Genomic DNA, 15,671 nt, shown 5'->3' on the forward strand with positions numbered 1-15,671 from the left:
ATGGAGGCTCCTGTCAGTCTGATGTTCTTCTACTGCCGTGTGCCAATGTAGATTGACAGAATGGTATGCTGGAGAAGGCCAAAGCAATGTGAGCTGTTGTCTTTTTGCTTGTAGGCCCTCGGGAAGAGCACACCTCGGCTGAGCAGCCACAGCTTGCGCCCCTCCGCCCTCAGCTGATTGCTATCCATGAAGGCATTTTGCTGTGGAAGAACATGAGCCGACCGACCATATCGAACGCCTTTGAGAGGGTCGAGACTTGAAATTGTGAGCCAGGCCACTTCACACCAAATCAATTATCTCTGATATTGAAAATGTTTGAGACACATTTCAGCATCTAAAAAGAAATATTACTTGTCCCAGAAGAATGGCTGCTATTATATTTGCTGCAAAAAATGGGAACAAAAAATATATTTTTCCATCTCCTCGCGCTGCAATGGCCATTTAGTTTCTTACAGGCTCACCGGACACAGACATTAGCTTTAAAGGTGACACCTTAATGATGGAACTGTATGTGTCTCAATTTACCAGACTAACTTCATTTGATGCACTCTGCTGTCACAGAACCAATGGGAGATCTCTTCCGGTGTGCAATCTTTTTAATACGCTTGCTGCTAAAAGCGATGGATTTGATTTATCATTTATCAGGTTTTCTTAATAAGAGCATTTTAGCCTCTGTGATTCTATTCAAGGAAGCGGTACACTTGGCTATCAACAGCTTTCTGGATTTATACAGTAAATGAGGCCTTCTTGTGGCCTTCATTTGCATCAGGTCTGACATTTTCAAAACTGATTTGGTAAATAGATGTTGTGTAGGCCAGTATGATGCAGCACTTATCTTTGCGTGGTTATAATGTGCAAATATCATTCCCAATGCTTTCATACTCCTAATTCTAAAAAGGCTTTATTTACAACTTCTCCTAAAAATTCTAATGTGGCTTTCATCAATCCAAACTTCATCACATATACAAGGTTATGACGAAATCTTCCTTGCATTGCAAAAAGATCCTCTCTGGTGAATCGAGGCGTATATCAAGGCCCCGCCCACAGCGCCCGCTCACCACCCACGCCCCACCCCTCATGGAGCTGCTCCTGTGGCTGACTTTTCGCAGTCCGGTGGGCCCAACAGATCTCAGTGGTCATGGCCGGTAGTCTGATCCACCACGGGTCCCCAAAACCCGGATACGCGTCCAACGCGGTCCAGATGCCAATCATCACGCAAACTGACTCAAGGGACAAATGGAGCAAAAAGATGGACTTTCTCTTGTCTGTCGTGGGCTTTGCTGTAGACTTGGGAAATGTTTGGAGGTTTCCTTACATATGTTACCAGAACGGTGGCGGTGAGATATTATTTTTTTACTTTTATCATTGTTCATCTATGTTAAGTAGGCCATTTGCATGTAATTTTAAGAATAATCAGCAAACACGCTACAAGTGCACGCACGCTGTCCATGGTACTGAAAGTAGCGTGTTTCTCGAAGAATTACCGTATTTTCTGAAAAAGAGGACTAAATGACATTCATTTTATGTCATGTTTAGAAGACCAGAAAATCGTTTTTTTTAAATCACATTCAAATTTAACAGATTTTAAGAAGCCAATGACACACAATCTCCACCAGCACATCAAAACAACGAATAATAAACTTACACTTCTAAACAAATAAATTACCATTTTTAAATGTGTTACTATAATTAGGGTGATATTTGTTCAGGAGCTGTTCGTTTTTAACCACACTTGTGATTAGATTATTGAATTCAAATTGAATTATTGTAAATCCCATAGATAGCATAAAGTTTATTAGCAATTTCATTAGCAAATGTGGTTTGTGCCAACGAAATTGACTGCAGAAAAATGCAATCAGGTAAATCACAATGAAACATTTTAATTGAAGCCTCTTAAACATACATCTTCACTTTGCCTGTCATTATATTACAAACTATAAATATAAATAGTTATCCTGAATACAATACTTTGTGGAACAGTGTATCCTAATTTTGGCTGGTGTGCCTTCGTCTGTGTGTGTGTGTGTGTGTGTGTGCGTGCGCATGTGAGAGTGCAGGAGCTTTTCTCATCCCTTATATTCTGATGGCCATCTTTGGCGGGGTGCCGCTCTTTTATATGGAGCTGGCTCTGGGACAGTTCCACAGAACTGGAGCCATATCCATATGGAAACACATTTGTCCCATCTTCAAAGGTAAGCCAAATGCAGCCAGGAAATCTATCATATTATCTACACTTTGACAACAATAAAAAATGCTGTCTCCAAAAAAATCTGCCCTTTTGTGCAAATTTTACAATTTGAAAAATGACAAATATGTTACTTTAATCATTGGTCTGCTTTTTTGTGTGTTTTAGGTATAGGATATGCCATTTGCGTTATCGCTCTGTATGTTTCTTTCTACTACAACACCATCATCGCCTGGGCCCTCTTCTACTTCTACTCCTCCTTCTCCACCATCTTGCCATGGACAAACTGTGACAACGTGTGGAACACTGACAACTGCACCAATTATTTTGGAATGGATAACGTCACCTGGACGAATTCTTCACGATCTCCGGCAGAGGAATTTTACACGTAAGTGCATGTAAGTTTGACTAATAAGAAAAGGCATGTCAGGATTGAAAGTTGTTGAAGGGGTGCTGATGGCAGAATGTGTTCACCCCTACCAGGAGGAATGTCCTTGAGATCCACAAGTCGGCGGGTCTGGGAAATGTGGGAGGTGTTCGCTGGCAGCTGATGCTCTGCCTTTTTCTCATTTTCACCATTGTTTACTTTAGTCTGTGGAAGGGGGTGAAGACTTCTGGCAAGGTAACACCTTGTCACTGCTATTCTCCCCACCCCCTCCTTTTCTCACTTGTCTCCTTTCGCATCCAGGTTGTATGGGTGACCGCCACTCTGCCCTACATTGTCCTTTTCATCCTGTTGATCCGCGGTGCAACTTTGCCAGGTGCTTGGAGAGGAGTGGAATTTTACCTCAAACCCAATTGGGAGAAACTGCTGGAGACCAGTGTGAGTGGTCCTCTTCCCTGAAAAGTAAACATATCCAAAACAATTTAGACAATCCTAATCATTTTTTTTCACTCTGCATTATTTCATTACACTGATCGAGAATCTATGCTCTATATTACGCAGCATTCTAATAACTACTAATTTAAAACATTGACTATGCCTGTATTGAGAAAGCATCTGAACCATTTTGAATATGGAACAATTTTGCCGAGACAGAAAATAATTGTATAGAAATGTAATGTGTGATCCCTAGACGATAAAAGGTTTTCTGTGGCTCACCGAGGCGTTATGCTAAAACCTGTGTGCGCTTTGGTTGGAGGCGAATATGGATGAGACGAAATGAGATGCATAAATAAGCTACAGAGGAGCATAATAAGATGCATAATTGGTTTAGATTTTCTGCCCATTAACAAAGGCCTCCTTTTTCTCACTCACAACGCTGCCCTCATCTTTTTAACACGCTGCTCTTCAGATCTCCCTGCGAACAGCTGGGTGGCAACAAGGCAGCCAAAAAAATGCTTTAATTGCACAACACCACTTGGCGTCCACATCATTTGGTCTAATAACAATGATGATTTATTTGGGATTTCGCCTTGAATATAACGAGTTTGTCCCAGTTAGAATTGCATTTGCAGACTCATGGTTTCCCCTCTGCATTTTTTTAAAAGGTGTGGGTTGATGCTGCTGCTCAGATCTTCTTTTCCCTCGGTCCAGGCTTTGGAGTGCTACTGGCACTCTCCAGCTATAACCCTTTCACTAACAATTGCTATCGGTAAGAACGGACTCGGGTTGGACTATTCATATAATCCAAGACACTAATTGAATTTTATTACAAGAAATAAGCTTCACATTGAATTGTATGTTTTCTCTTGCGCTTCTTTAGTGATGCCATTGTGACCAGTTTGGTGAACTGTGTGACCAGTTTCGTGTCAGGGTTCGTCATTTTTACCGTGCTGGGTTACATGGCGGAGATGAGGAAAGTGAAAGTTGAGGATGTTGCCAGAGATAAAGGTGACCTCAAGACATTAGAAATGATCCAAATTCATACTGACCTCATAAAATGTTGGTTTGATCACAGGACCCAGTTTACTCTTCATCACGTACCCCGAGGCCATCGCCAACATGATGGGCTCCACTTTCTTCGCCATCATATTTTTTGTAATGATGATAACTCTGGGGCTGGACAGTACGGTACATCCTGACACCTGCCTTCACTACACAATCGAGTTAAATGACATAACAACATATGGAAGTGATGTTTCATGTAATCATCGGGTCCAATGGCAAATTAACTTTATATCCTGCAGATACGATATTACAGTTGGACAAATTGAAGTTTTAAAATGTACTTGCTGTGATAGATAGAGCAAATAATGTGACACCGTGAAGACAATTACTCTCTATTTGTTTCAGTTTGGTGGGCTGGAGGCGATCATCACAGCCGTGTTGGATGAATACCCCGATCAGTTCTCTCAAAGACGTGAACTTTTTGTTCTTTGTTTGGTGGTGGTCTGCTTTCTGGGCTCTCTGAGTACTCTTACAAACGTATGTTGTTGTTTTTTTTTTTAGATTTTTGATCATTTGTCTTAACGTGACTTAACATTGGCTGAATGGCAGGGCGGTGCCTATGTTGTGAAGCTGCTGGAGGAGTTTGGGGTTGGCTGTTCCATCATTGCTGTGGGGTTCCTTGAGGCCATTGCAGTTGCCTGGTTCTATGGTACACACAAGAGTGGTTGATTGCCTGAATGTTTTCCTGGGACAACAACAAAGAGCATCAACGCCAAGATATATCCATCTCTTGCTTTCAGGTATCAACAGATTCAGCAATGATATTGAAGCCATGCTAGGCAAAGCCCCGGGAATGTTTTGGAAGGTGTGCTGGGTTGCTATCAGTCCAGCCTTTCTGGCGGTAAGAAGTCTCTGTTTACTTGAGGACTATTTTGAATAAAAGCAATTATACTATATGTTGTTATCTCTATTAATATTATTTTCCCACGCATTATCTAGTCAGGGGCCACAAAGGGCTAACACTAGTAAAAGTTTGTGTTTAAAACACAATATTGGTGTGAATTGAATGTCATCTATATGGTCATGCCATGTCTCTCCTCTATTTTCAGTATATCATGGTGAGTTCGCTACTGAAAGCCCCACGACTCACATTGTTTGACTATCAGTACCCAGACTGGAGCATCACAGTTGGATACATCATTGGCTTTTCATCCCTAATGTGGATCCCCATTTACATGATTTACAAAATGGTGTGGACACCCGGATCTCTCAAACAGGTCTGTGAATCCGCAATGTCAATTGAGAGAAAAAAAAAAAAGACCTGGGTGGAAAACTAATGTTCTTAATGGAATGACTTTCCAACTGACAGAGGCTAGCAGTGTGTCTGAGACCGGAGAGGACCTTACCTGACATTCACACCGACAGCCTAAACATGGCCATCGTTCCATAGGAAAGAAGATACTATAGATGAAAAAAATACCTTTGTCTGTCTTGTATCGGAAGAGTTTTTTTTATCTGTGACATAATGACTGTTTACAGCTTATGTGGTGAGGTTTTTTTTTTTTTGGTAACTTATCAAGTTAATAAGGAATTACAAGGTACATTTTGATAATATTAAAAATAAATATTTGTTTGTGTGCTCAAAGATATGTCTGGATCGATGGGACAATGTAAAGTTTTTGCAAGTTGGTGTTTCATAGCGTTATAGTCTCAAAGAGTCTGTACCTGGTATTGTTTTCACACTGACTGATAAAGAAGGAAGGAAAATAACAGCGTGCATTGCCTTGCATGGGGTATTGCGTCAAGTCAACCGCTGTTTACAAACTATGATAAAAGTTGGATGTGTGTTCAGCTAATTTTTTTAAGTCAATAACGTGTGATTTTATATAATTAACAAATGATGTATTTCTGGCAGCAGTTTGAAGACAGATTGTGTTTTTTTTTTTTTTTAATTGTGACTTTTACTCTGCGTAATTATTTGCAATACAACATCTTCACATGATGTGTAGGTTTCTATATCAGCTGCCAAACATTTATGAATGAAAATGAAAACAAATGAGAAAATGAGGCTTGACTGAGGGACAGGACAGAACCCCCCCCCCACAACGTTACAGTCTGTCAATAATCAAAAGATCAGGGCAATTTAGTGGAAACATAGTGATAAGATGGTTGCGCAACGAGATCGTTTTACACTTCTGTCTGATTCTTCACTTATCTTCAAATAGACTCTTTGGCCTTAATCTTCCTAAATATGTCAGTGGGTGTACATCATGGGTATTGGTTGTTTAGATATTGTGCCTCCCCAAACAGTGTTTTGACTTGATAAATGAAGATGCCTATTTATTTTTTTTCAACATTGGTCAAATCTCATATCCTCGCGCTTTAACTTTCTCTTTTTATCCAGTGAGTAATGTGATGAGAAAAGTGATGATTGCTGTATGAATTACATTATTTCAGTAAATGTCTGATTTAATTTTAGTGTCCATTATTCTATAAATCATTTGAGTTGGCTGGTTTTCCACTGCTCTAACAGGAGGAGGGAAGTTTAACAATATGTGCTACCAAGCCAAAAACAATAAATTGCAATCATGATTTCATATTTATGACACGGTGAACTTAATTCCAATTTAACAAACATGCACACATGCAAACACTTATTATGGTCCATTAAAAGCCCGTTTTAGATGTCATTTTGGTTGTGGTAAAGAAACCAAGCCCCATCACTACAAACACTACAAGTAGGAACATACACAAGAGTATAAAGTAGTTTGTAACATACAGTACGATCCACCATTGAGCTTCTCACCGATGTTGATCAAAGCTTCTTTGTGTCAGTGACCATTGAAGTATACAACAGGAAACACATAAAAGAGATGTTTCTTAATAGGCTGCTGGTGCTGCTCCTAAATAACATGAGCGGCGATTGGTAGAGACAAACCGACAAATAAATCAAATAGATGCAGCAATGGTATTAGTGTGAATATTTCATTCCGTCCCTCAAAACCTTTGCTGCAAATCAGGGGCAATATGTGTTATGAAATGGTTCTTTCGGGATGAAGCTAAAGGCCATAAACATTCATGCAAAGTAATTATATAAGGATATAACCCCAAGGAACTTGACCTTTACATCATTCTTGATTGCTCTTTGACATTTCAGCCATGTGAAATGTGATGGAGGCCTGACACTTGGATGATGGTTTCCACTAAGACACGAGGTTTTATAATAATTGTAGTGTAGGTTTGTCGACAGCTACCACAACTACCAAGACCTGCGAACGTGCCTGCTGCGTGATGATCCAACTTTGATTTTATATTATGGCTCATTGTAGTATATGGAACTGCTTCAACTTTTCGTAGAGTAATTTCATCACATTGACCTTATAATTATAATCTAGAAGTCAGCTTTTGTGGTTAATTACATCTTAAAACCTTTTCCCACCTCATAAATAACCACTGACGTCCTGTCTAACGTCCTGGCCCATTCATTTAAATCATACCTATTAATCACAATGTCACGATTCTAAACGATTTTTTTTAAACTTCGGGTTGTTCCTGATTGTTATTATGAAGTGTTGGACAAGAATAGTATGTCGGTTTCTTTCTTTTTTTTAAACTGAAACCATGACTTTGGATGGTATGATAAATGTAATTCTCAGCCATATATGTTTAACATTTAATAGAAGGGGCTATAATTGAATCTTTCTTAGCGATCGTCATATTCTTTGAAAATGATTTGAACATTAGCTATTTTGTTTCGTTCAAGTAGCAGCTACAAATTACACAACACTATACAATTTATTTTTAATTAATCATTTTATTTTTGCTGAGTCCAAAAATTCGACGGTTGTAGGACCCCGATCCCGTAGCCGCAGCGGAAGCGCTCGCTCCCATCAGCATCATTTTCATCACCTTCCTTTCTTCCGCTTCCACTGCTGTGATGCTAGCTGCCTTCCCACAGTCTTTATTCATAATGTCGCTAATGATATTGGTAGATGGCCAAGGCGAGGAATTTACAGTAGCCGAGAGACCTTACGTGGTCTTACTGAAGCAAAATTTAGGTAAGAAATCATCACTAATGATTGGCTGACCGCGCCTTTTCCTGTTACGTCCTTTTGCTGCTTAAATCAGAAACACGTCAAATTAGGGTTGAATAAATTGCTGCGAGTTTTTGTGCACAGTCGCGCTGGGGAGCGTCCTCGGCGTCCTCCTGCTGCTGATGATCATCATGGCGGTGTGCGTCTACAAGCCTCTACCCAGGCGCTGAGCGTGTCCTCGCTCCTCAGTCACGGAGACAAAGGACTCCAAAATCAATAACTTGAGGGGCCACTCAATTGTCATCAAATCCACCCACCAGAGAAAGGTGGGCTTCACAATGGCTGGAGTGGCACTGCCACTTGCCCATTTATTAGGGGTTTCCTTGATCCCACCTCAGGCGATATACTGTATATTGTGTTTTCAAATTTGACTTTTGTGTGTTTATATTATTTATCTGGAGTTAAGACTTATACCATATGCGATGAAATGCATCTCATTGACCTCGTGATGTAAATGCACGTTTTGGTTGTTTACAATGCTACCTGAGTCGTGTGTTGCTCATTAAATTTAATATGACCCAATAGGAGTGATTTTTATTTTCGTTAATATTATGAAGGTTTAACAAAGGTATGTCTGCATTCTCACAAAGTGCATGAAGTCACAGACAAAATATATGCAAGTAAAGTGCTTTATTTTAGGAAGATCTGTAGCTCAAAGATCTCAGTTGACTGAACCAAAAGTTGTCCTTTATTAAAAGGTTGGCAAACTGATATCGGCTCATTTTTCATCATGTACCACAGAGGATAAGATTAGCTGAAAGCACTCAGGTTAGTGGTTGGTCATATATGTAAAATAACTACATTACAGTGGTTATTCAACATCACGATGGGTACAACTTGCTTCCTATCGGATAAGGAAATAATCAAAAGGTTTTGGGTGGCAAAACAAACTTTCCATCAAGTAACAGACAAAGTGTCTGTTGGCACATGCTGAAAGAAAACAAATGAATGAATCGGATCCTGATGTGGCCTGCACGCACTCAAGAGGTTTGAAGTTGTTTGTGGCTACAGGAGGAACAATCAAGTCAGACTGCCTTCAGGAATATGGAGACTGCTTGCACAGGACTGCACCCTGCACAGGCTGCTGTTGCATTTTTGAACGGAGGCATTATTGCTGGTGTTTGCTCAGGCAGCAAAAAAAATCCCTACAAATTCCACTTAAAACAAAACAAACCAACAATATATACAACTGCTGCAGCAACTTGCATTCTCTCGCAGCAATTTCTTCTTGGCCTTCTGAAAAGTACAAGAAACCTGCATGTACTTTTAGTTAGTAGTATGGCAGAGAGATATGTGATACTAATAACCAGTAGTTTAAAACTTCCAAAGAAAGAATTGTTACAACTTGACCCTGAGATTTCTGTTATCCAATGGAAATGGCTTGTAGCATTAAAACCCCTGGTGGTCCTCAGCAAAGTATTATTTTATTCCCCAAACTCAATCACATCAGAAATTTAAGATTAAAACCACACCAAGAATATAAACTGTGCTCTGGCACTTAATTCTTAAGTGGGAGTAGCAACTTAGGTTGCGTCGCCTGAAGTAGTCATTTTTGATAACATTCTTGGGAGCTGCCGTAAGACTAAGATATGATGAGGCTGCCGTTTGACGTACTAAAAGCCCACAATGCCTCAGGACGTAGATACGAAATAACCTCTTAGCCCAAAACACTCTCTAAAAAGTTAACGAGAAGGAAAGTTTTGCCCGTTTAGGCTAGGCTGTTAAAGGGAAAATCTGCGGTCCCAATTTGCATAGACCGCTTTACGGCCCAAGTCACGGTGTTAGCTGAATCTTTTTGCCTCCAGCTAAGGCGCACCCCCACAATAAAGAAACCCTAAAGTGGTCTACAGAGGACAGGAAAATGTCAATGAGGTGACGCGGCCGCTTTGGGGCCGTTTCTAATTCCCTCTTTGTCCTTCTACTTCTCAGTAAGAGACAGCTGCAAAATCCGCTCCAGGTCCTCTTCCTCCTGCTTCCTCAGCTGCTCCTCTCGCTCTTGTGCTCGCGCAGAGAGCTCCATGGCCAAGTGGAGCTCTGAGTCGTGGCTTGAGGTGGAGAAGGTGCTCGTGGGGCTGGAGGTGTCGCCATAATCCACTAGCACCCCCTCTGGGATACTCCTGGAATCACAGAGGCCGCTTGTGAGACGGATCAGAAATGTATGACCATTCCATTTTTGTTGTGGCGATGGTAATGTGAGATGAAATATGTGCATCATTAATGGTTGCAAACACTGGCATACATAACCACACATGGCCTTGACGTGGATTTTTCCAATATGCTAGGACCAAAAGCATAATTGCACAAGTCATTTTTAACTAACTGTCACAATATCAATTGTGTGCTTGCTACAATAGGTTCAGTCATTTTCTCAACATCAAAAAATCTACCTGTCACTCTGGCTGTTGACCATGACGTCATTATATTGGCTGTGTGGCTCATCACCTATTCTCTCCTACAGTGACAGAAAGGTGACACGCATTCCCAATAAAATAGATGAGAGAGTAGCATAAATAGAAGCTCGCTGAGGCCTCACCTGCTCTCGGTTCGTGTGGGAATCCAATAGACTTTGATGGATTGCGTATTGCAAAAACTCCTCGTCATTAGCGGGCGTAGTGACGTGTCGGCTGCCCCCTCGGCGGTGGTAGTGGTTGGGTATCGCAAACACAGACGGACATACCTGGAATGTTGGCGCGACTGGCCACGCAGGTAAGCGGCGGTTGAGAAGCAAAGTGAGTTTAATACATTTGGTTGTTGAATATGCATCTACCTCGAGCCTCGTCGCCGTCGTCGTCGTCTCCCAAGGACGACGGTGTGGTTGCTGGTGTTTTGCTGGCTTCCTCTTCAGTACTGCATTTATTCACGTTACCAAAGGTAATCCTGGCATTCAGAACATGAAATAGAGGAATCTCTGCAAAACAGAAGAAATCGCTACATCATTTAGATGTTTTACACAAAAAAGAGGGATTCTCCCAGCGACGACAATCACCGATTTTGATAGGAAATCCAGGAGGGAATTTGAGCGTGACAAAGTCTCGTAGCCGTGCAAAATGCGAGCTGGTCCGAGCCATCAGGTCAATGATGGGGGTCACCTGCTCCACCAGCGACAGAGGATGATCTTCACTCATCCACAATGTCCCTTTGAACCTGTGTGAGAAGGTCACACCGCTTGAACATGCGCAAAATGTTCTTTTGAAGTATCTTAAGGATCGTTGTCTCACTTCTGCGTTCGCACGCTCAGCTCAATCGGTCGGCCGATGTCTCTGTTCCCCAAATCGAAATTGGGATTAAAATATTCCGCTGGAGTGATGGCTGTGGGGTTTGTGGCTGTTGCATATTCAAGTGTCAGGTCCTGTAACAGTAAGTAAGCAAGCAACTCATCAGCTTGTGGGAAGAAAAAAAGCTGAAATTCACATACAGAAAAAATTACAAAAAAATAGATTGTTCCAGCAATAAATCTGTCTTGTTAGTGTGTAGTATTGTATGAAAGCCATTAACCAATCCCCATGAAACTATGGAAAAATGATGTCAGGACAAAGAAGGCTTTAAGTTATGACCTGGAAAAAGGTTCAAATTGCCAAATTTCTTGGCACTTTTATTCCTGGTTCAACCACTAAACAACATCAAAATGTCACTTTGAGGCCATTTGTGATGTTTTATGTCATGCTCTTGGCTGCAGGAAGGAGGTTGCTAAACGACAGATGGACTTTTGGTCCTTGTTACAAGTGCCATTCTCATGTTCTTTTGCTAAGAGCGCTTGGATTTGATCTCAATAGATTGTGGTTGTGGATGTCGTTAATGTGTTTGATGGCAGGATGTGCGTATTACCCCTTGTGCACTTATATGCTGTTCAACTGTGCCAAGCAGAGACTCCAGGATGTTCCTTTCACCTTTTAAGAGAAATTCCACATTCACTTTTCTCCAATAACAAAGCTTTACACATGCGCACGCACTCACAAAATGTACGTATCTTAAACGGGACAGATTATAGAACATTGGAATTTTGAATGTTTGCCTACAATTGATTCTCTAAAGTGTCTGGTCGTCCATCAACTGGGAAATTAAACAACTAAATAAATGTTTCGTTGTCTGGCCAGTTTCAATCATGTCTATGTGAACAAGCCTTTCTGCTGCACTCATGCCAGTGTAATTAACATAACAACCGTTCCTGCAAGTCTTTCCGCCAATACGTCGCTAGCTAGACTGGCTGAAGTGCCAGAGTGAGAACAACTTTGGCGACAAATGAAGCCCCACCACGTGAAAAACAAAGAGAAATACGCGTGTTTGGCAACGTCATGCATCACACTGCTACTTTAAGTGACAAGTCTAAGTGCGTCTTGGTGATGAAATTCCACACCCACCATTTTCTTATAAACGACACTTACTTGATTGCGCCATGAAGTTGTTGCAACTTTATAAAACATAGAGCGGCTTCCTACATGATGTCATTTTTCAATCCAAGTAAAAATGTCCCCTTCAAAGGGGAATTACAATTTTCTTCTACCTACTTTTTATCCTGGCTTTCTCCTCATCTGTAAGATGTTCAGTCCTTGTCCTGATGATGACATTCACATTGTTTACACTGAAAACCTAAGAAAGTGATGGCAGAAGACGGTAATTCACACAAATGTGAAATCTCATACATTTGAATTGTTTCTCATTGGCAAAAGAATGATTTGAACCTTTGTTTCAAACCCATTGACTACTTCGGTTTTGTCTGTCCTCCAGCCCCAAATTCCAGACATGTTCCTGTCAGAAGACAAAAAAAAGAAAAACATATCAAGGGGAAGTTCATCATAAACAATATCAGTGAGCTTGGATAGTGTCAACTAACTAGCTCAAAGCTCAACATCGGAATTTGTCGTATTTTAAAGCCGTCAATGTGTCATGTCTTTTGTACTTTTATAACCGTACGGCTACGTAAACCAATATATGAGTGGGATTGATTGTCAACCATGTTCACACTTAATCTGTAAAAGCAGTCAAATGGGAAGGAATCCTTTCAAAGTGCAGCTGGAAGCAAGCACACACTGCAACCTGTGAAGAAACCAGCCATTAAGTGAAGAAAATGAGAGCCTTGCCTCTCAAAAGCAATGTCCTTGGTGTCCAAGTAGGTGTTGACAATTGGCGTGGTCAACCTTTTGGCCACTTCTTGTTCTGCTGGCTGCATTGACTCCAGAGTGACATCTTCCATTTCTTGTGATATTATGAAACGCTCGGTGTCCACAATCTGATCATCATGGTTCACTTCCATCAACTCTGCACACGAATCTGCCAAGAAGCTTGTTTAGTTCCATTTGATCAGATAACGTCATTCTCTTCATGTTGTTAAGAACGCACACGCACCATCTCCTCTGAAAAGATAGCTCCTTTGCCCTCTGATCCAAGTCATGTTCTCGAAGCCTAGAAGAGTAGCATCCACACGAAGGTTTGCTCCACTTTTCCAAATGCGGCACACGTCACTTGGGCAAACCCGGGAAACAAGAGGGACTGTGAAGCAACAGTTCATGAGGGAAATATAAAAAAAAATTAAAAGTGAGACAAAACATTGAGTCATTTTAATAAAGAAAGTTAATTATGTGGTTGGGACAGTAGGACTCGGAAAGCCCATGTTTGCGTCATTGGCTATATTTTTAAGTGCAGCAAAACAATGTTTATTCAGTCCACTCCTGACAGTCAACGTGCAAAGAGAAACAAAAAAACTTGCTCTATTTTTACATAGAACTTACTCCAGCTGGTGAATTCCCATTTCATTTCCATATAGAAGTCTGGTGACTGCGGACAAAAGACAGAAAGAAAGTATTTACTGTTTCATAAATCACATTAAATGTTGCTGTAAATGGAAAAAAGGAAAACATGTCTTTTGTTAAACCTCTCGAATCTTTGACAAAAGCCCGGGTACTCCTTCCAAAGCAGTGGATGCTTTGAAATAGTCTCTCCGTTGCAGAACTAACTGAACCATCTCTGGATCTCCCGTGCTGACGGCTTCCTGCAGCACTAGATAGACAAATGCAACGACAAATGTTTTGATAAAAAAACTGTCGAACTGTGCACAGACAGCAAAATAATCTCCATCAGTGAGACACATCGACGAAAAAGCAGTGAATGGAACAGTTAAATACAAACCTGTCCAATTATTGGCATTTTCTTTTGTAACTTGAGCTCCATGTCTCAGGAGGACTCTCACCGACTCCATGTGCCCGAGTGACACAGCCAAATGCAAAGGTGTCCGACCTCTCGGATCCACACACTCAATCTCATCCTAAGGAATTTCACATTTAAAAAAAAAAAAGTTACAGAAAGGGAGGACAACAAATGAGGTAGGTCTTCTATAGGTTAAAACGTAGCAGACATGCGGGTGGGGTCATCATCATATAGTGTATAAAAAGTCGACACACCCACAACCCAATTAAAATATGACATATTTTGACAAAACAAAATACGTTAATAAATATGGCGTAAATTATGAAGTATAATACTATTTGGGAGTGTCAATCAAAACTGATCATTGATCAAAGATTGAGCAGGTGTACCTCATAGTGAGGTCGGTGATTGTACGTGTTTAGTAATATGTAAATGACTAATTTACAATAGTACTAGTTAAAAATCGTGCATTTAGTACATGAAACGTGTAGCAATGAGCAGATCTGTCAAACAAGGCGGCCTATTTCCTCGTAGGAATTTCCTAGCTTCGTTGAGCTAACAAGGGTTAGTGCTTTACATTTCCGACAACAAGGTTGTTTTACTAACCTGCAATAGTACAATTTGCTGCTCCAGCTTCCTGTAATTATTCTCCCAAACTGAGGAGTGCAGTGGGAACTCCATTTGAATGTTTTCGCTAACATTAGCTAAAGACATCTCTGTATGTGGAGCCTAAAGCAACGTTAGCGATCTTTTTCTAAACACGACCACGGTGATAGCGATGGCTTCTACCAGCACACTTCTACGATTGTTATCGATCATGGCGTTGACATTATCAACCAAAATAAATCAGAGTAGTCGCTACCTCTCTAAACTTGTGCTAAGCTTTCCCCAAAACAAAAGTTCGAACAAGGAAGTGGCAGGAAGAGTCCATAACAAAGGCAGGGGTAGCCCATTTAGAAACTAAATAGTATTACACCAAAATGTATGCTATTTAAACGCGTAGCAATATATTCTAGATTAAACACTTTCATGGCACTAAATTGTCATTGCGATACAGATGACATAGATTTAATTATTTTGCCCACAAAACTATAAATAGTCAGTTCCAGCAGGACACGTCCATTCAACGTAATAACATGGGGGTGTCGAAATATTTTACAAAGGTACGTTTACGAATCGATAAAACGTCACTGCAGTTGTGACAGTATGGTCATGCGTTCCAATCACAAAATAAAAAGTGTATTAATATTAACTGTGTGCATATATAATATTTCAAAAAACGAATGAGAAATACAGCGCAAGTTAATTATGCATCAAATAGGGTCGCCTGTTGCATTTAGTGGGATAATCAAAATTGTATATCCTACTGACGCGCCAAGATAATTACCTTGTAATAAACACGTCTGTCACCACGTTATGT

General features: G+C 40.6%; 2 protein-coding genes and 1 long non-coding RNA gene across 3 annotated transcripts; 2 read left to right on the forward strand and 1 right to left on the reverse strand.

Annotated features, from left to right (window-relative positions):
* The first annotated feature begins 1,126 nt into the window (after positions 1 to 1,126).
* Positions 1,127 to 5,541, forward strand: slc6a4b (solute carrier family 6 member 4b). Its single transcript, XM_061278791.1, has 13 exons — positions 1,127 to 1,337; positions 2,058 to 2,192; positions 2,354 to 2,573; positions 2,669 to 2,807; positions 2,874 to 3,008; positions 3,677 to 3,780; positions 3,892 to 4,019; positions 4,087 to 4,199; positions 4,422 to 4,553; positions 4,626 to 4,725; positions 4,817 to 4,917; positions 5,126 to 5,293; positions 5,386 to 5,541. The coding sequence occupies exons 1-13, from the start codon at positions 1,139 to 1,141 to the stop codon at positions 5,464 to 5,466; spliced, it is 1,755 nt and encodes a 584-aa protein (XP_061134775.1). The 5' UTR covers positions 1,127 to 1,138; the 3' UTR covers positions 5,467 to 5,541.
* A 2,393-nt stretch (positions 5,542 to 7,934) lies between these two features.
* LOC133154173 (uncharacterized) lies at positions 7,935 to 9,234 on the forward strand. The gene is made up of 2 exons (XR_009714432.1): positions 7,935 to 8,074; positions 8,195 to 9,234. It is a non-coding gene; the product is annotated as an uncharacterized LOC133154173 (long non-coding RNA).
* Positions 8,726 to 15,316, reverse strand: ankrd13a (ankyrin repeat domain 13A). The gene is made up of 15 exons (XM_061278674.1): positions 14,858 to 15,316; positions 14,234 to 14,369; positions 13,980 to 14,104; positions 13,837 to 13,882; positions 13,454 to 13,597; positions 13,189 to 13,378; positions 12,790 to 12,856; positions 12,616 to 12,697; positions 11,936 to 11,997; positions 11,329 to 11,459; positions 11,097 to 11,254; positions 10,878 to 11,018; positions 10,644 to 10,804; positions 10,498 to 10,562; positions 8,726 to 10,227 (listed from the first exon to the last, which is right to left on the reverse strand). Exons 1-15 carry the CDS (start codon positions 14,963 to 14,965, stop codon positions 10,029 to 10,031), a joined length of 1,815 nt encoding a protein of 604 aa, XP_061134658.1. The 5' UTR covers positions 14,966 to 15,316; the 3' UTR covers positions 8,726 to 10,028.
* Positions 15,317 to 15,671: the final 355 nt, after the last annotated feature.

The sequence above is a fragment of the Syngnathus typhle genome, linkage group LG5 (assembly GCF_033458585.1).
Source record: "Syngnathus typhle isolate RoL2023-S1 ecotype Sweden linkage group LG5, RoL_Styp_1.0, whole genome shotgun sequence".
NCBI lineage: Eukaryota > Metazoa > Chordata > Actinopteri > Syngnathiformes > Syngnathidae > Syngnathus > Syngnathus typhle.

Bases quoted from the DNA above. Each gene is read 5' to 3' on its own strand.
- slc6a4b (XM_061278791.1), top strand. From the start codon at position 1,139: ATGGCCGGTAGTCTGATCCACCACGGGTCCCCAAAACCCGGATACGCG. The intron at 4,554-4,625 runs GTATGTTGTTGT...GCTGAATGGCAG, and splicing joins CTCTGAGTACTCTTACAAAC to GGCGGTGCCTATGTTGTGAA. The intron at 5,294-5,385 runs GTCTGTGAATCC...TCCAACTGACAG, and splicing joins CACCCGGATCTCTCAAACAG to AGGCTAGCAGTGTGTCTGAG.
- ankrd13a (XM_061278674.1), bottom strand. From the start codon at position 14,965: ATGTCTTTAGCTAATGTTAGCGAAAACATTCAAATGGAGTTCCCACTG. The intron at 13,379-13,453 runs GTGCGTGTGCGT...GCTTCTTGGCAG, and splicing joins CTATCTTTTCAGAGGAGATG to ATTCGTGTGCAGAGTTGATG. The intron at 12,698-12,789 runs GTTCAAATCATT...TCACTTTCTTAG, and splicing joins TCAATGGGTTTGAAACAAAG to GTTTTCAGTGTAAACAATGT.